Below are 20088 nucleotides of genomic sequence, written 5' to 3' on the forward strand. Positions count from 1 at the left end.
GCTTCAGTAACGTGCAGTAACAGGGTGTTGAAATTTTGTTAATTACCCATTATTGAAAAAAGTAATATTGTGTGCATGTATGCTTGCGTGTAAAAAAATTACATTCTACATTCATGTCACCAGTTTGAATCTTGCTGCCGACACCAATCCTAATAATCCATGAGTGAAATCGGCCGATACAGATACCAATACCAATCACATAGATGCAGTGTAAATTTTCCAAAATGAATGTGCCATAAGCTACTCATTTTTTTAACATTTATTTTATTAGCTTATGGTAGGCCAAACAAAGCCGATATGCTAGTTTTACCAGAACATAAACAAAATGCTAGTATCTACAACTCACCTTTTTCTATTTCACAATGCATTTATTTCTAGTATTCTCACATTATTCACTGAAAACCTCAATGGAAAGCAGGTTTGCCCGCCTCTGCTGGGCCCCTCCAGCCGCATCCACTGCCTTCTGAAGTGCAGATGCAGCCGACTCCCCTCTTCTGTGCCCAGAGAGGAAGCAAAATACCGAAATCCGTGTACACAACGCCAACGCTCACTCATGATGGTCCAGATGACTTGGACAGCTGAACTAGGGAAGTGCTGAATCCGACGTGCACCCACCATGGAATCAGAAGTGGTTGCAGGGGGCAGGTAGCCAGACGCAAGTTCCTGAGGTGGTACCCATCCCCAAATGTTGCCCACACTTGCAAGTACAGTGGTTTGGGACCGAGGCTTTATAGCCCCTGCCTGATGGATGATCACATCGTGAGCATCAAACTCACCACCACACCCTGCCAAGTGCTCGCCCCCAAATGCTCGCCCCCCCAAAGGAAGTCCCACACATGGCAGACATGCTTGTTCTGGATGCTGCAGCGGGGTGGAGCTGATCGGTGTTTTACAGCAAGTATCGGTCGATATCGATACCGTGCTTTTTCAATGATATCGGTTGATACCAATCAATGGCCAATGGATCGGAGCACCCATACTTAGTAGTAGCTTAGCCTTGCCATATTCTGTAGTCTTCTTTTATCGTCTTCTTAAACAGAAGACTGGGTCATATCCTGCATACAGTAGCTATCAGCAAGAGGAGGTGATGTAAACCAAGATAGAAAAGGACAGTGTTTGTCAGATGAGTCGAGTCAGAGTCGGCATGATACTGTCAGGCCCCATCTCCTTGCCTCAGTCCACTATGCTTGTTGAGGAATCTCTCCATCTAGTCTTTGATCCAACGTCTCCTTTTGTTGCACATGACAGGGTCATATTGCTGTCCCAGTATGCCTTCTGGGTGACATTCTTCCAGGAGGCCATCTGTAGCCCCAATATGGATTCTGGTGCATCCCTTGTCCTTGATTTCAAGGAGTGCACCATCCAGTTCTGAGTAGGCCATATACCATTGATTGTCATCACCATGAAACGTCAGCAAACGTCCTCTTCAGTGGTCAGGGAAGTGAACTTGACTAAACGCACGCAGGGCTGTTGTTACCTCCCCGCATGCCCTCCTTACACCATTGCCCCACTCATCCTGTACATCTTGTCGTCAATCACCGGATACTGGCTAAGCATCAATCAGGACACAAGTGACAGTGCATGTCTGGAAGCGGTCATTTTCAGTCTGAACACTGTTCATGTGATGCATCCTCTTCAGGTCTTGGTGGAGATAGAACTGGACTCATCATGCATTGTTGAAGCAGGATGTGGTTGTTGGCAGGGGGCAAGGGTTGGGGGGTGGGCGATTAGGGTCACAGTTCACTCTGAGACACTGTTCACATCTGTTCTTTTCATGTCTGTTTTGTATATCTTGCCATAATCATAAATATAAATATAATTATTGCAAGTCTTGATTGGATTGTAATGATTCATTTTAATAATGAGTCGATTCAATTCATGATTCGTGGTTGCCGATACGATTCAAGGGCAATATTGGTACATTTACAATGATATGAGCCAAATTGATTTAGTAACTTTTTCAGCTGCTGCACGGTAGTGGTTAGCTCACAGGCCTCACAGCCAGGAGACCCAGGTTCAAATCCACCCCCCCGCCATCTCTGTGTGGAGTTTGCATGTGTGGGTTTTCTCCGGGTATTCGGGTTTCCTCCCCCATTCCAAAATACCCCACCTCTGGCCTGAAGACAGCTGGGATTGGCTCCAGCACCCCCGCAACCCTTGTGAGGATAAGCGGTAGAAAATGAATGAATGAATGAATGAATGAATATAATAATGTTTAATACAGTAACTAAAATAATGTTGGCTACAGCTAACTCCCGAATCTTGTATGTAGGAATTTACTGAAAATGTGTACAATAAATAATGAATGTTATTAAATGTAACATCTATAGCAGCCCTGGTGGTCCTGTTGCATGGTGCACATTTGCAGCACAGGCTCTAAGAAGCCATAAAACCCACGGGCGTGTACGCGCCTCACACACTTTCCAGTTCATGCTTAGTTCAGTGTCTTGGCCAAGAGCCGAGCTTGCAAGCATTTGGCTGACTTTAAAGCACAGGCCAGATGATTAATAGGCATTTGCTTGTGACTCCACGCTGCCATCATCTGGCCTTGCGTTACATTCCACACTGCAGGAGGTTGTGGCAGTGTGAGAACCCCCCCCCCCCCAACATAACTACAGTAAAATAGCCTTGATGAGTCATAAAAGACCTTAATTGTGTCCTTTGGCTTTTTCTTTCTGGCAGGCTTTGCGGGCACGCCTGGCTATCTCTCCCCGGAAGTCCTTCGGAAGGACCCCTACGGCAAGCCCGTGGACATATGGGCTTGTGGTGAGTCCTCCATGAGCAATGGCTTTTAACTTTGCTGTGGTGAAAGAGTTTTGGTATAGACTTCTGTTTGGATGCTGGGCGCCACACTAATGTTGTGGTGCGTCTCTTATTATTATTATTCTTTTTTTTGATATTGTTATTGTTGTGTTTCAAGTCCATACCCTTCCAGCATTATTGTCAATTTAGTCATTTCTTATAAATCTCCACTCTCAATTTCAGTCTCTTAACATTCAAAATTTAGGAGCGGATTGCCCTTTTTTAATTGCTGTATCGACTTTTGTGAAAATCCCAGCTATGTTATTTATATGAGCACTATTTCAGTGTCAGACGCCTTATTGGTCAAGTTCTCTCCTTAGTGTATTTTCTAATGAAGGTCTCTCTACTTTTTCCCCCTTTATCAGGTGTTATTCTCTATATATTGTTAGTTGGTTATCCTCCATTCTGGGATGAAGATCAGCACAAACTCTATCAGCAGATCAAAGCTGGGGCCTACGACGTAAGTATGTGTGTGTTAGGGAAGGGTGCAGTGCAAGGCTTTGCAAAGCAGTTTTTGAATTTTTAATTGTGTCCAATGGAGAGTTGGGCCACAGTTATTGATCCAATCAGCCTCCCTGGCGCATTGCAGAGGCATGCGTGTTTGAAGAAGATGCACTTGTCATCGATTTGCACATCCTAATTAGCCATTCGATGAGTAATTAGTAAGGGTGCAACCATACGGAAATTTTTAGTGTTGGATTTTTGTTTGTTTGTTTTTTCATTTTGAGGTTTGACGCTTAAAGGGTTAACCAATAAGAGGATTTTTAATCCATCCATCCATTCATTCATTTTCTTAGCCGCACTTGGGTCACAGGTATGCTGGCGCCTATCCCAGCTGTCTTACACCCTGGACTGGTGACCAGCCAATCACAGGGCACATACAGACAAACAACAATTTCTACTCACATTCATACCTATGGACAATTTGGAGTCACCAATTAATCTAATTAAACTCTTTGCCACGGACCAGCAACAGTGAATCACAGGGAGACTTTGACTTTAGCTGACTGAAGTCATGTGACTTGGATAACAATACAGATACATGATATGAGCTGTATATTTTTTATTAGTGTTGTCTCCTTTCTTATCTTCCTTCATGAACTTGCATCTTCTCCTGCTTTAGTTTCCTTCCCCCGAGTGGGACACGGTGACCCCCGAGGCGAAGAACCTGATCAACCAGATGTTGACCATCAACCCGGCCAAGAGAATCACTGCTGAGCAGGCTCTCAAGCACCCGTGGGTCTGCGTGAGTACTTCAGATGGAAACTCCATGTGATATTAGGACCCCTTTGCTGTGTGTTTTTTTTTTTGCCTTTGGGTGCGTAACGTGAAATTGTTGTTTCATTCTGCAGCACCGCTCCACAGTGGCGTCTATGATGCACAGACAGGAAACTGTCGAGTGTCTCCGCAAGTTCAACGCTCGCCGAAAACTCAAGGTGCTCATTTACTTCACCTTACTTTTTTTATTATTATGCATTTTTTAAAAAGTGTATGATATATTTTTAGCACCAAATTGGGGGAATCTGGGATGAATCTGGCCTAGCATTCATTTCTGCCCGTGCATGGATCTGCTTTTTACCTCCTAATCCTAAACGATTCAAGTACACTAGTACATGTCCCAGCCAGGTAGATCAAAACCCTTCTTGTTCCATTTACAAATAGAATACAGCGGGGTAAGCAAGAGATGATTTATTTATTTATTTCAAATCCTGGCATTAATTCCATCCTCCCTCGCTTGTGTGTCCTCAGGGAGCCATCCTCACCACCATGCTGGTGTCCAGAAACTTCTCAGGTGGGTGTGACCTTCACTCTCCGCTCCCCACGCAGAACATGCAGATCAAGGAGAGTCCTCTGCACCACCCCCTCCCCACCCCACCTCAACACACACACACACACCTTGAAATAACAAGCTGTGTGCAAACAACTGATGTATACCAATGTATGTAGGCTGACAATGCGTCATGTGGACGCCACTGCTGTCTTTGTCCATGCTAATATGTTTCTCCCTTTGTGCTTGTGCGTGTGCGTGTGTTTGCGTGAGTGTCCCTCTGCTCCCCGTGGAGCATTTGCATGTTTGCAACATTAGTCTCAACTTTAATGAGTTTTTCTTTTATGACGGGGCAAGTGTGCCGCTACAAACAAGATGTCTCCTACGATTTGTATCTGAGCCTGCTGAGAGTGACTCGTATTTTATTTGTCCAGCTTATTTCCCAACTTTTTGTTTTTAATAATTGACTCCGTCGATGGTTAACGATTTCCACCCCAGGCCTCGGAAACCGCGGGGGTGCACGTCTTTGCTTTCAGTCCATTTCTATCAAGCGCTTGTGATATATTTGGGCTTTAATCTGCACGGCCAGCAGCTTCCGAGGCCCATGGTTGAATCCGAATTTGCATAGCTCCTCCCAACTGTAGCATTTCTGTCCAATAGTGGGCCGGCAGCATACCAACTCTGCTGCTGCCGCCTCCTCCACTGCCTCACTGGCTCAGGAAGGTACGTCCCAGAAGACACGCCCATCCACTTCCTCTCTATACACGCACATACACTTTATGGTCCATGGAACGGGTGGACTTATGCATGCAGACCCTCCATCAACCCTTGCACACATCTGCATGTGCACATGTGAAGCCCATCCATAATGCACACAATCTATGCAGACAGCATCATTTAATGCTCATTTTTTTACATCTACACCTCACCCCCACTCTACTTCGGCCCCCTCGCCCTCCTCTCAGACCCCATACCAGCACCCACCTGCCCACTGACCCCTCCCCGCTGACCCTCCCACTACAGTACCACCACCACCACACCCATTCCATCATGCCAAGCTCCATCCTGACCTCCAGCTGACCCTGTGTTTGCCCCGACACCCTCTGGCAGGGTTCAGGGAGGACACGAGGGTGGAGGCATGGGATGAGGAGGGGCCTGTATCCTGGGGGCGGGAACACTGACACTGCAGGGGGCCGGCAAGAGCTGGGTTGGCGTGCTGCCATCGTCGGACCTGGGTTTGCTGGGGAGGGATAAAAAAAAAGATGGATGTTGCAAGAGGAGGAAGAGGGGGAGTGGGAAGTGAGCATCCTGAGTCGATTCCCCAATCTCACTTCCTCCTGAGATCTGTTTTAGTACTTACCGTAAAGGGTTTGCATTCCCTTGCATTGGAAGTACTCGAATCAGATTGCTTTCATCCCGCTGGGTGGGAATGTGTGACGAAGGTCGACGATTCCGAAGGTGGCTCCATAGATAGAATATAGAACAGTGTAGAGCAGAGTGGGTTCATTCTCGCCCCCCCCCGTATGAGAGGATCTCCTTTGCTCTACACTGTGCATGAATTCGAGTGAATAATGAGGCAGATGAAAGTGTGAAAAGGGAGGCAGGTTTGCTTTGGGAATGTCTGATGAGTGCTGTGCTGAGATTCCTATGGAGGGTGCTTGTGAAGGTTTGTCAGCTAGAGCCCTGAAAGGTTTGCGGGCTCTCTGGACCACGTATTGTAAGTTGTTGTTTTTTTTTTTTCCATCAACTCTCCATTGTTTAGCTTCCTCCTCCAATGGTGTCACTCATCACTGCAATATCATTGATTTTGTAACCCAGGGGTGTCCAAAGTGCGGTGTGAAGGTGTTTTTACTCACTTTTTTTGTTTCTCCGGGGAGATTGTTTTTTTCCTACAGCATTTTACAACATAATATGCAAATTAGTTCATGACATCGTCTAGCAGGCTATTAGTTACTTTTCTTACTGACAGCGGTTGAAAGGCATAGGCCAATCATGCTTTTTCACGGAAATCGATCGGAGCATCGCTAGTTCTATTATTATGGGAATAAATGCAAAATATTATGGTAATAAAGTCATAATTATAAGAACATTCACAAGAAGAAAGGTAAAAAAAATTAGGCTAAATTTTATGAGAATAAAGTCAAATTATTAAAAGGAAAAAAGTTTTGTAACCAGATAAAAGTCACAATTTCACTGGAATAAACGTTAAAAGTTGTTAATTCTGGACACTGTGGACACCCCTGCACTGTACATTCGGTCTTTTTATTGCTGTTATACTCAGACGTATTGGACTGAGCAGCCAGGACAGTTCCATTTCCTGTTTCCTGTATTTTTCTTCATATTGGTCTCTGCCACCTTTTTAAATATGGTGGCAACTTTTAGACATCCTGCAAAATTTTTTAAAAACTACCCAAAAAATGCTAAACAAACCCTACTTATACAGCTGCTACAGTGTTCTGCCTTTGAGGTATCACATGCATGTTCTCAGGAGGAACCGTCTCAGATGTTCTCTCTAATGCATCCCTTCATCCCCCGCCGCCAGCAGATGGTGATGGGCCGTGTTTAACATAAGAACACAGCCATCTTCCACCTCTCCTCCTGTCTGCAGTGATGAAGTGTTTTTGTTTTTATTTATCTGTTGGGTGCTGCAAGGCAGAGTTGAGGTTAAAAAAAGTATAAAAAAGTATACTAACAGCTAAGAATACAAAGCACGACTTTCCAGTTGTTATTATAAACTCTGTGCCCCTTATCTTTGTTCTCCTGTGTCCAACCCCCCCCCCCCACCTCCCACACTTCCCTTTTCCAATTGGAAGGTAAGAAACAGAATATATGATATGCGAGTGTGTATGTGCACGTGTGTCATAAGTAAGACTGCTGTGTGGGAAGTGAGCAGGGCCCTTTAAGAGAAATCAATGCTTACATTAAGATAACTCACTGCTCTCCTTTTTAGTTTGTACTGGGGGGTCTTCTAGACAGGAAATGGTTTTCAGGAAGTTTACTTTGCTCTCATGTTTCTTCTGGGTATCCCCAGGTGGCATTCAATGGATTATAATGGGAATGTGTTTAGCGGAGGTTAGCTAACTGTACGAGCAAGGTGGGATGGAGGGATGGGGTGATACAGCACGTGATGCCTTGGTCACTCAAGTCTTTACTGCATTTGCACTTTGAAAAATCACTGCCTCTTCAATGCCCAGCCAGAGTGCTTTCCAATGTTAAACTCCTTTCTTTTTTTGCCCGTTTCTCTCTTTTTCTATCTTCCTTTGTCCCCATCTTTTTCTCCCTTTTTTCACAGCATGCAAAAGTTTACTCAACAAGAAATCCGACTCTGCTAAGGTAAGGTTGCCTTGTGTCCACCCTGTTTTTCTCTCCAATGGTTTTAGTCTTTGTGGCTCAGGTGGACTCTTTCCAGAATGCCCCCACACTGGATTCCTTTTATTTCCATTAGTTAATGTCCATTAGAATATATTCTTTACCTTTTTGTTTACCACTCAAATCAGGCATCCTGATAAGGTAAATACACCCAATCAGTGGTGTCCAAACGTTTTATACCAAAGGCCACAACAATGCTGGTAGCAAATTCATCTATTTTTGCCAAACTGCCAAATTGGAAGCATAAGAGAGCAAGGGAATACTGTTCTGTATATAAGATTAACTTTTGTTTCTCTAGACACAACAATGCCCATTGTTGGATCGCAGAACATAATGCTAAATATCTACGCTTGGTAAAAAAAAACACATATATATGTATATATATATATATATTAAAGAAAGATGAAAAACATTTTTAAAGAAGGATAACAAAAAATGATGGGCTTTCTTTTAAAAAAATGGCTTGCTAACAGTTGTACATGTATCCTGTAATTTTTTTTTTAAATTGATGACTTATAGTGAATAAGATGTGGCCTATTTTTGGATGAATAAATAATTTTCTTGGACCAAAAATTCTCAAATTTGCGGTGTTGCGAATTCTGAATTGCAAATATGAGTGGATTGACAGGATGCCACTGTAGGCAAAAAAAAAAGCTGCGGGTTGCACACCCCTGACATTTATTTTAATTATTTTTGGAATAGGCCCCCCCAGCCTCACTATGGACACCTTAACAAAACACTCTCTTTTAAGAGTTTTATACTTTTTCAGCTCGTCTTAGACTCCTCTTTTTCCAATGACGGCCATCTGTGCCGCTCTTAAGCGTCTTTCTCTCCTCCTGCCTACCTCCTCTGCCCCTGGGGGGTGTGTGCACTTAAGTGGTGGAGGCATAGGGAGTTATCGAGGCAGTAAAAATGATGATCTAGAGGCCATTGTGTGGCACTCACCCTCTTATTTGCCCTGTTAGCTCTCAACAACTGCAAGCCTTGACTAACATGAGCCCCATTTCCTCCAAGGCCTGCCAATTTAATCTGTGAGTGTTTGCGTTCTCGCCCCAGCCTTCCACCAACAACAGTAAGAACAGTATAGTGAGCGCCATCAGTGCCCTGAAAGACACCAACGCCCAGATGGTACAGTAGGCCGCCGCAGTGTCGCACCCTGTTTAGTTGTACGTTTTACCCTCATGATCACTGTGTCATCATCGTCAGTGCTTGTTGCTCCGTCATCCATCAACTTACCCTCTGAGGTGCACATGTCTTCCTGAGTTCTCCATTTAAAATGTCTGTTAAGATAAAGACTGACCAATTGATATGTGTGTCACTGTACTATTCTCCACATACCATTTGGGTAATTCCATAGAATGTCAGGATGTACATGTTCACCTTGTTCAGATGCATAAGGAGCATGATCTCCATCTGTACAGAACTGTAGTCCCATGCCTTGCTCCAGTCTAGAACATTAGCCCGATCAGTGTTGTATTGTAGCCACCGCAAATGATCTTAATTATTGCAGAGTTCTTCTTCTGATCAAAAAAAATGCAAGAATGTGCAGTGTGCAATTAGAAGTATTAAAGTGAAATAGTCAAATAATCAAAAGTTCAAAGGGGACCTATTATGCATTTCCTCTTTTCTGACCTATAAATGTTCTTGCAATGTTGCATTCTCATGTTAAACATTGCCAACAGATAATGAGGTTTGACCGTTTGAGTGAGCCCTGAAAGCAGTTTTGGATGGCTCTACAAGCTTTTTGTTTGTTTGTTTGTTAGTTTTTTTCTTCTACCTACGTCACTGCAACCCGGACTAATGGCTACCAGGAAATATTTAATATAAGCAAGCATCCGGCAGAACTGGTTGGAGTTGCTGGTTATTGGCCAGCAAGAGAAAAATATGCTCATCTGTCGATGGCACTTCACACTTTTGATGAACATGGGCCCAACTGTTTATTTTGTGTAAGTCATCAGACATAAGGGATCTGTCGGCAGTTGTCTAGAAGTCCTCGAGAGTGTGACTAATCACAGCAGAGTGGGCTCAGCAGGAGGTGTGCCTGGAGGAGAGACCGGGGTGAGGGGAGTCAATTACACAGACCGTTTGGGCAGGTGGCAGGAAATCCACAGAAACACTGCAGGAATAGGTGCAGACTCTGGAAGTTCTGGAAAGCTTTCTGTGCGGGTTATCATGGGTAGCTGCTCTGTAGCAGTCCACAGCTCAATAATACAAATGCCTGAAAATGAGTATAATAGGTCCCCTTCAACTACACAACATAAAAGATTAGCAGTAGTACTTTGTGCTGTATTTTGTCAATATAGTTTTTTTTTTTAAGTAAATGTATTGTCAATGTAGTTTTGTTAGAAGTAATGTTAAAATATCATCTCGTCTCGTGAGTTGAGTGTATGGTGACACCCCCACACAGCGACTGTAAGGCCATTAGGTAGATACTTTATTAATTCTGCCAGCATTAACGTCATTTCCTGTCAAGATGAACACTACCCTTTCTGCCATCGCTCCATCCGTCTCACTTCATCTTCATCCACGTCTGTGCTCACCTGGTGTTCTTTCCCCTCCATAACAACCCACTCAACCTGACTGCTGTGTTCTTGTCCTTGTAGAGGCATGCTGTGATTTATTGAATATTTTTTTGTGCGAGGTGGGGGGGAAGCTAGCACGCATTGCATCTTGTGGCTTACGTAATGCAGTCTTGTCTGCTGAGGTAGTGACTTTCAGCTGGAGGGGGGTAAGTCGGGCGGGACGATGTGCTTCAAATTAAGAAGTTTAGTGATGGCCGGAAAGACCACACAGACTGATGGACTAACTTCAACGCTAGCTTTCCATCGAGGGTCCAGTTTAGTACCGTATCGTTTGAAAGGGCAAACCAAAAAAACCTATGTGGCGTAAATAGCTTGGCAATTTGTTTTAAAAATATTAAATGTGATGTAGTATTCTCTTTGAATGTTCTGAACTCCTGCTTCATATTATAATACTAGCTGGAGGAGTTGTAGCCATGGCGTCGGGCTTCTTTAGACCACAAACTAGGGACTAAACAGTGCCTCTGCTGGTTGCAGCCAACAATTGCACTCATTTTTTACTTTAATACACTATCAATTCCGCACGATAAGTATTAAGTATGTTTACGTTGACAACCCATCTGAGTCGAACAAGTCATGAAGGGTATTAAAAATTGGTACCCATCCATTCTTTTATGGGACTAAAGCATGGCTTACGTTAAGCGCTGCCACTCCCAAGATCTCCACAATGTGCAGCAACTGCTGTGTTGTGTTTTGCAGGAATCTCAAAGCACAGTGGTGCACAATCCTCCTGATGGTGTCAAGGTGTGTTGTGTGTGTGTGTGTGTGTGTGTGTGTGTGTGTTGAATCTCCAAATAAACACTCTCACTTGTGACACATAGTTTTATTGCCTTTTGTGTGTGTGTTTTTCTCTGCTGCAGGGATCAACAGAGAGCAACGCCACCAATGATGAGGAGGAAATGAAAGGTAGGCAAGGTACTCCCACTCTTTCTTTTTCCTTTTTCCCGCCCTCACCTGAAATCGGGTTACAGACAGGTGTGCGGAGATACCCTGGACCACCGCTCGTGTCTCTTTTGACTGTGTAGATGTTTGTACATGTTGTGCGTCTGGCTACATTGTGTGTTCTAGCCGACAGTACAGCGCTGAGTCAGAGCAGCGCCACTGAGGAGATGCCCCCGCTCCTGCCCTCACCTCAAAGTTCACCTGCCAGTAAGTTTGTTTTCTAACACAGGAAGATATGCGGTGGCCCCCACTCCCACCCTATCCCGTGCCTGGCAAGGAGCTAACAACTCACCCTGACCAACACCCCCCCCCACCACCACCACCACCACGTGCCCCCTCAAACTCCCAAGCAGTGACCTCTTACACCTTTTTCAGTCGCCCCCCTATCCCCCGTCACTCTGACCTGCCAAGCTACTGTGTTCGGGTTCCCAACGCTTTTGGCAAAAACCTTTTTAGAAAATAATTTTTATGGGTTCCCACAGGGGCTTGACGTTCTCTAAATGCCTGAAAGGTTTGAAGAGCGCTTGATTTGCAAACAGACTGAAGGGGGCGCATGGCACCATGAAGCTACGAGTGACTAATTTGACACCCACCTTCGTTGTCGCAGTGATTGACAGCACACCAACCAGTTCACTGGTCTGTTAGTCAAGTCATGTAGTGTAAACATAATTTTTGGTGAGTCAGTTAGGTCGTACAGATGTGGGGACCACAGTGGCCCAGGAAGGGCCCAGTGGGGGCATTTCTTCCCCGGTTGGTAACACTGTCATTTTGTAAATAAAAGTCTGCTGGGGGCCCCAATTTGACCGGTATGGCCCTGCCGTCACCTGTAATGTGAGCAAATAAATATATAGAAAAGGTACATGAACCTATATATTAGGAATGCTCCGATCAGGGATTTTTCAATTCATGATGAGTGCTATTGGCTAGGGTGGCCATATAAGGGGGGCGAGTCAGGACAATTCTAAGGTCTGGAGCTGCCAGGGGGCCCAAAAAATAGTTAATTACTAATAAAATGAGTGACAGCTCATCAAACAAATCAATGGTAACGCAACTGAACGCAAAATACTATTTTGATGATGACAATCTCTAATACTGTCTCAGTTTATTGGAGATACTTGCCAATGGCTACGAAAAGTCAACAAAGGAACGTACCCCTAGAGCCTGCAAGGGCGGCGATGCAAGGTGGCTGGACAATTGATGGCACAGCTTCAGACCCAGGAACGGACATGACTGAGCAAGAACACATGAGGCAACCACACTCACTTCAGGTGTGCACTTGTGGCTGGACGAAGATGTCATCATTCAGGGGGTTGAGGACCCCTGTTTATTTAAAAAATATCCTTATTTTTAAAAATTTGCCTCATTCAAAAGAACAGGTAGTGATCAATCGGAGTGTCCCTAATATATAAATTTTGTTTGCCATAATTTGGAATTATGTCGTCATCAATTTCTAAGACTATTGTGGCAAACAAATAAAGAGAATAGATTTGCATAACGACTTAAAATAATGAACTGATATGAATCAAGTAAAATTATCAGATTGACTTAGTAAATTAAATGTTATGAATGTGCTGATTGACTCAAATTTTTACACCTCAAATCTGCCTGCCCTCTTTCCCTTCCATCTGGACTTGTCTGCATGGAACCCTGCTAATAATTGGCGACGTGGCTACAAGCTGAGGTCCCATCCACTCAGGTGGTGTCACCGTGTTCCCAAAATCTCACCACACGATGTCATTGTGACCAACTTAATCTCAAAACTGGAAAAAGGAAACCGTGAAGAGCCAAACTAGCGGTGAAGCGTTGGGAGAGCCTTGTACCATCCAGTCTCCAAGCGCACACACTGCACTCCTTAAGAGCAATTCATGCAATCCAGGCAAAAGTCATCAGGGACGCTGTGGGAACCCTGAAGTGTGTGTGTCTGTCTGTCTGTGTGTGTGTGTGCATTTGTGATGACTGCAATTTCCCCTCTTGTGCCCTAACGTGACAGCTCCAGCTGGACAAAGCCTGTCTACCCTTGCACCCGCCTGCCCAAACTGGCCTCCGAGTCTGGCCTGTCTGAAGAAGCTTTTCGCCACTTTCATAATATAGCTACATTCTCCCCACCCCTCCCTCTTCTGCTCTGTTAATGGGTGTTTCTTTTGTGTACTAACATTCTAGACCTGTGAATATTCTCATTCATGCTGGTCATTGTATTCTCAGGGCATTCAATTGATCGCAACTTGACTGTCCAGGTTGTCTTGGAGGACGTTTGGCCTCCCATCTGAGTAGGCTTCATCAGTTCATGCTCAAAGAATAGATAGGACAGCTCTAGTCTAGTTCATGTTCAAAGACTTGGTGGAGCACACACCAGTCAGACTAGATAGGACGGCTTGAGTCTAGTTCATGTTCAAAGACTTGGAGGCGCACACATCAGTCAGACTAGATAGGACAGCTCTAGTCTAGTTCATGTTCAAAGACTTGGAGGCGCACACACCAGTCAGACTAGACAGGACAGCTCTAGTCTAGTTCATGTTCAAAGACTTGGTGGAGCACACACCAGTCAGACTAGATAGGATAGCTCTAGTCTAGTTCATGTTCAAAGACTTGGAAGCGCACACATCAGTCAGACTAGATAGGACGGCTCTAGTCTAGTTCATGTTCAAAGACTTGGTGGAGCACACACCAGTCAGACTACATAGGACGGCTCTAGTCTAGTTCATGTTCAAAGACTTGGTGGAGCACACACCAGTCAGACTAGATAGGACAGCTCTAGTCTGAGAGCCTGGTGCTCTGCAGTCTACAATATTTATCCTCTAAAGGAGGAGGTGAATCCAGACAGGAATGCTGGGTTCTTTAGTGGTGTCAAATGATTGTTACGATACAGTGGAGTGGTGCCTCTGCTTGCCAATGATGGTCGTTTTACGGTGTCACATTCGTTAGCATCCCATTCGTTTGTAATGATGGTCATTGCCAAGGTGGCTAAGCCTAGTTTGCCAAGAGAGATTGCTTTTTCTCTTTGAGATGCAGAGTCTTGGAGGGTGTGGTCAAGGTGTAAACGTTGTGTCAGTTTCCACTGCATCTTTGGTTGGAATACAGGTGAACAGAGAGGTGACATTGAACTAAATCATAGTTAAATTTTTGCACCGCAGGGTTCTCCGATGTTGGCCGCCTACTTAGCAATATTGTAAGTTACAGAGTTAATGCTGCTGACGATGGGTCTGAAGGAGGCCCCTTCCTTGTCTATTTGGAAGACCATAAGTACCCGGGATGGGCTCTTGTGGGTATAATCGGTTATAAAATGCATGGCTAATTGTTCTGACTTCTGTAATGTTTGCAGGTACTCTATGATTTTATTCCACAGACAAACTAGATAAACCTTCTCAAGATAGTGAGGAATGCAACTGTATATACTGTACTAGTTTGTTTTTTTATGTTAATTTTTATTTTCAGTTCCTCCTCTAAAGCTCCAACAGGCATACATTTTCAGGTGGTGTAGGCAATTCTTTTAGTTTGTCATCGTCATGGCGATTTCTTTTCACAGGAGTGACTTTCTTCGTTGTATGCCCATTCCTGTTAGGGGGTCTAGTATACACCCCACCCCCACTTTGGCGTATGTGGCTTTAATCTTTTTTGTGTTCATCAACTATTAATTCCCTTCTCTGAGGTCCTCTCCTCGCGCTAATCTCCCCGCTCTTGACCTCTTGTCAGACACACCTGCACCGAACACCAACCGTTTTTGCCTCCCTCTTAAACTTTAAGCACCCCCCTTACCTGTAAGTGTCCTCGCTGCTGTGGACATTTGGTCAGAGGACACCGTATTGAGCATTACAATAGGGCCAGCAGTTACTTGACATCGCCCGCGTCATAATCAGAGCTTCACTCATCCTGCTTCCAGCTGCCATCCTGGTGTGGGCTGCGTGTGTATGTGTGTGTGTGGCCTCACCTCGCATGCACTTGGCAGTGTGTGTTGGTTTTTTTTTTGTCTAATGATGCCTAGCAACTACCCTGAATCTCTTTTCATTTTGCATCAGCCGTGTTGTTTCAGTCTTCATTTCCATCCATCTTTTGTTAGCCTGCATCCGTTTGTGTGTGTGTGTGTGTTGACATCCGTTGTGTGTTTCAGTACCACAGCATGATGTAAAGCGCATGGCTTGGAACAGCATGGGCAACAGCAGTTCCTGCCCTGACACGGAACTCCCTGCTTCCATAGCGGGTGACACTGTCCCTACTAAAAGCAACAACACTAAGCACAGTAAGAACAAGTCCACACTAACTGACCCCACCCCCCCACCACCACCCTGCTTCACTCCCCCTGCTGGCCAATGCTGTGTGCTGTTGCTTTCTCATGTCGTATCTGTGACACGCTATGCTGCTGGGTTACATTATATACTGATATGAGTCCTTTGTTTCAGGATAGGGCTCTCACTTTCTTCCCATCAACCCCCCCCCCAAAGAAAAAAAAACCACACACACAGCAGTTTCCATGGAGATGTCCATGGGTCAGGGACAACAGATAACAGGTGTCCGTGAAGATGTAGTGGAGGGTCAGAGCGTCCTGCTGCAGTAACCTGGGAGACTTGGGAAAAGAGGTTGGGGGGGTTGGGGGGTGGGCGGAAATATTGGGCGGGCGGATTTTGGGAGTGTTGGTGCAAGTAGCCACATTCCAATAGACCTGGCTACTCTGTTTGGTCTCTCAATCGTCCATCTGCCTTTGCACTGCCAAAAGCTTCTCCAAGTTGTTTTCCTTCTTGTGATTATAATATTATAATATTATATACATATATGTGATCATATATAATATATATGATCACAATACATCATATATATATGATTATATATGTTACATTGTGATCATAATCCAAACAGCACCAGATCTGTTGACATGGTTCCGATTAGGTAGATGTCCTCCATGGAAATGAGAATCCCCAGGCCTTTCACTTCCCCCAACTACGTACCATCAGTGACCGTTCAGTCAGGGCACACAGGTTCCCCTTAACTGGAGCCTCTCATCAAGAAGATTTTGTCAATTGTATGGAGAGATCAGTCAAACAATTCCATGATTCCAATTTAAAGAGAATTGCAGAGGGAGACTCTTAAAAGTATGAAATGGGAATAAAAGGAGACATACACTACGTTGCAGTGTATATTCCGGTTAAGGTTAATATTGCGGTTTCTGAAACATTCGGAATAACCCGTTTACATGCCTGAGCATACAGGGTTATTTTTGTATACACAGTAATTGGAAACAATCAGGATATCCTGATCAAAACAGTGGCCCGCTGACATCTCCACACACGGAGAACATCATGACACAATGCGTTTCATGTCCACTTCTTCCTGCATGCAAAAACAAAAACACAAAAAAAAAGGCGTCTATAGACAGTCTATTAAGGACATCAACATTTTTCTGTCTTTCACCACATTAATAAGATGGTTAGTTTCCTCCTTGCTCCAAAATTTGTGCAATTTTGCATGCCGACATGTTTTCAATTTCAATACTTCCTGTCACCAAAGATTCCTTTCGAATGGAACATGTACAGAAAACAAATCAATATTTCTTTTGATGGGGATATCCCAATAGGTGTAAACATAACCCAATACTCAGGTTAGAAAAGGGTTAATATTTGGGTTTTTAAAAACGGATAATTAGCATATTCTGAGCCAGAAGAAGAAGAAAAATATACTCTGTTGCTAAATAACATACAGTATATTTAAATTAAATGTATACTATATATAAAATATAATGTAACACAACAAAAGCACATATATTTGTGGGAAAAGTGGGCTGCATGCCGGTCGAGTGGTTACCGCGCAGGCCCCACAGCTAGGAGACCAGAGTTCAATTCCACCCTTGGCCATCTCTGTGTAGAGTTTGCATGTTCTCATGTTTTCTCTGGCGACTCCGGTTTCGTCCCACATTCCAAAAACATGCTAGGTTAATAGGCGACTCCAAATTGTCCATAGGTATGAATGTGAGCGTTAATGGTTGTTTGTCTATATTTGCCCTATGATTGGCTGGCCACCAGTCCAGGGTGTACCCCGCCTCTCGCCGGGATAGGCTGTGATAGGCTCAAACACCCCTGCGACCCTCAAGAGGATAAGCGGTAGAAAATGAATGAATAGCTATCATCACGCTAGTATTGAACTGATACTGCCTTGATATCGTTATAACTTAGCTGTCACTAAGCCCCTAAGACGTTTGCTCAGTTAGCCAGATGGATGTCACAAGTGACCCGTCAGCTTTTTGCCCTTTGCGGCACAAAGGAGGCAAGGATCCAAGTGTTGGACTGCCACTTCGCAGTGATAAAGAACAGTTGGCGTGTTGTTAGCCTTTTTGTTTGACCATCCTCTCCGTCTGTGTCTCTCTCTGCTGCGTCTTCTAGCTCGCAAACAGGAGATCATCAAGATAACCGAGCAGCTGATCGAAGCCATCAACAATGGCGACTTTGATGCCTACACGTGAGCCGACGAGCAAGATGATCTTTTACTTCATAGACCGATAAAATTCTCACACATTTCTCTCCGCGACGTTTCCTGCGCAGAAGGATTTGTGATCCTGGACTTACTTCCTTTGAACCTGAGGCCCTGGGCAACCTGGTGGAGGGCATGGACTTTCACAAGTTCTACTTTGACAACTGTGAGCACACACACACATTATTGCATTATAGCCAAGCATCGGCTATCAACATAATGTTTTTTATTTTCATGTCAATTTGTTGTGACTTATTTGCCTGATGTAATAGCGAATGCCTAAAAATGTTCCTGACACCAAAAACAATAAGAAAATGAAAGTACTCACTTAATGAATCATTTTTTCCATACTGCTGCCAAAGATAAATAGACAACCATGAAATAGGAGGGAAATGAACTGTGATTTTGACATGATTTTGGCATGCCCCCAGCAAGTTTCAAATCTGCCATCGCAGCCATCTTGGCTGTGGCGTCACAACCAAAACACATTCCAGGAACCAGAACTCGGTAAAGCCAAGAAAGTGACATATTCATAACATTAATACTGATATTGTGTAGAGAAGCGATCGTTGCTTACTGTATATAGCCCTGGAATGGGCCCCCATACTATTATTCTAAGATTCCTAGAGTAGTGCTATGGATTTACTGCCTGAAACTGACAGATGGACTGCAAGATAGGCTACAAAGACGAGTGACTGCAAGCCTTTTTTTTGCTAAAAATTCACATCTAGCACACTTACGAGTGACCCTGCAAACAAGAGTCATGTCAACCTGTGACTTAACTCTCGACCCCCCCCTCCACACACAGTGCTAAGCAAGAACAACAAGCCAGTGCACACCACACTGCTCAACCCCCACGTGCACCTGATCGGCGAGGACGCCGCCTGCATTGCCTACATCCGCCTCACACAGTTCGTAGACGTCACTGGCCGCCCACGCTCCAGCCAGTCGGAGGAGACCCGGGTGTGGCACCGCCGCGACGGAAAGTGGCTCAACGTTCACTTCCACTGCTCGGGAGCGCCTGCCGCGCCACTACAGTGATCAGGTAGCCACACACACACGTGACATGGGTATTGAATATAAAAAAGTAGTTAGAGACTTAGTAGACTTATGTAAACCCTTGTCATTTTGCACTTTGAATTTTGTGGGTTCACAGTTTGGACTCAGCAAATAACCTAACCATATTTTTGGAATGTGGGGAGAAACTGGAGAACCCGGATAAAACCCAAACACGCACATGCAAACTCCACACAGAGATGCCCAAGCCAAGATCCGAACCCAGGTCTTCCCGAGAACCTGACTGTGTGCTAGCCAATATGCTAACCACTTGTTGGCCAAATGTCAATTTTTTTGTACTGTTTACACTTTTGTTTTTTCTAAGTATTATGTTTCCAGTTTTATTGTGTACTTGTTTTCTACAATGTGATGTTCACAGGCCCATAAAGAATGCAATCCACAATGCATCCCTGGTTGACATATTTCACAGGGAGTGTTAAGAAATGAGACCCGAGTTCAATCCCACTCACGGCCAAAATCCTCCCCACATTCCTCCCACATTCCAAAAATATGCTAGGTTAATTGGCGACTCCAAATTGTCCTTAGGTATGAATGTGAGTGTGAATGGTTGTTTGTCTATATGTGCCCTGTGATTGGCTGGCGACCAGTCCAGGGTGTACCTCGCCTCTCGCCCGAAAAGACAGCTGGGATAGGCTCCAGCACCCCCGCGACCCTCGTGAGGGAAAAAGCGGTAGAAAATGAATGAATTGGCGACTCCAAATTGTCCATAGGTATGAATGTGAGCGGGAATGGTTGTTTGTCTATATGTGCCCTGTGATTGGCTGGTCACCAGTCCAGGGTGTACCCCGCCCGAAGACAGCTGGGATAGCCTCCAGCACCCCAGGGACCCTCATGAGGATAAACGGTAGAGAATGAATGAATGTTAAGAAATGAGTTTATCCATGCTGTGTTTTCATGGCATATCTGGCATCTAGTATTGACCCTTGGGGTACGCCACATGACATATTTGATGTCAGGGCTCGACAATCACGATGTACCGATGGTCTGGGGAAAGTTGAAACAAAATTTGCGGCAAGTAAATCCAATCAGTGATATTCCCGTCGGGCAAGTGCACTTTTTTTTTTTTATATTTTATTACAAGTTTCAATTGTACAAAAC

The 20088-nt window shown here is 44.5% G+C and overlaps 1 protein-coding gene across 18 annotated transcripts in view; it reads left to right on the forward strand.

Moving 5' to 3' along the window:
• Positions 1 to 20088, forward strand: part of LOC131109252 (calcium/calmodulin-dependent protein kinase type II subunit gamma) — a 40674-nt gene that overhangs the window by 17315 nt on the left and 3271 nt on the right. Inside the window, exons 8-22 of one of the 18 annotated variants that reach the window (XM_058061000.2) lie at positions 2683 to 2766; positions 3168 to 3262; positions 3926 to 4048; positions 4155 to 4238; positions 4552 to 4594; positions 5231 to 5293; positions 7863 to 7903; positions 8996 to 9067; positions 11218 to 11262; positions 11379 to 11433; positions 11587 to 11667; positions 15566 to 15694; positions 17826 to 17901; positions 17985 to 18079; positions 18722 to 18958. In XM_058061000.2, coding sequence (XP_057916983.2) covers positions 2683 to 2766; positions 3168 to 3262; positions 3926 to 4048; positions 4155 to 4238; positions 4552 to 4594; positions 5231 to 5293; positions 7863 to 7903; positions 8996 to 9067; positions 11218 to 11262; positions 11379 to 11433; positions 11587 to 11667; positions 15566 to 15694; positions 17826 to 17901; positions 17985 to 18079; positions 18722 to 18954 — 1319 coding nt within the window. In that variant the 3' untranslated portion in view covers positions 18955 to 18958. The remainder of the gene's footprint in view (positions 1 to 2682; positions 2767 to 3167; positions 3263 to 3925; positions 4049 to 4154; positions 4239 to 4551; positions 4595 to 5230; positions 5294 to 7862; positions 7904 to 8995; positions 9068 to 11217; positions 11263 to 11378; positions 11434 to 11586; positions 11668 to 15565; positions 15695 to 17825; positions 17902 to 17984; positions 18080 to 18721; positions 18959 to 20088) is intronic. The other 17 variants (XM_058061001.2, XM_058061006.2, XM_058061009.2 and 14 more) reach the window with 17 other exon arrangements.

This window comes from Doryrhamphus excisus, linkage group LG2 (genome assembly GCF_037039965.1).
Source record: "Doryrhamphus excisus strain RoL-2023G ecotype Guam linkage group LG2, RoL_Dexc_Guam_v1.1, whole genome shotgun sequence".
Lineage (NCBI taxonomy): Eukaryota > Metazoa > Chordata > Actinopteri > Syngnathiformes > Syngnathidae > Doryrhamphus > Doryrhamphus excisus.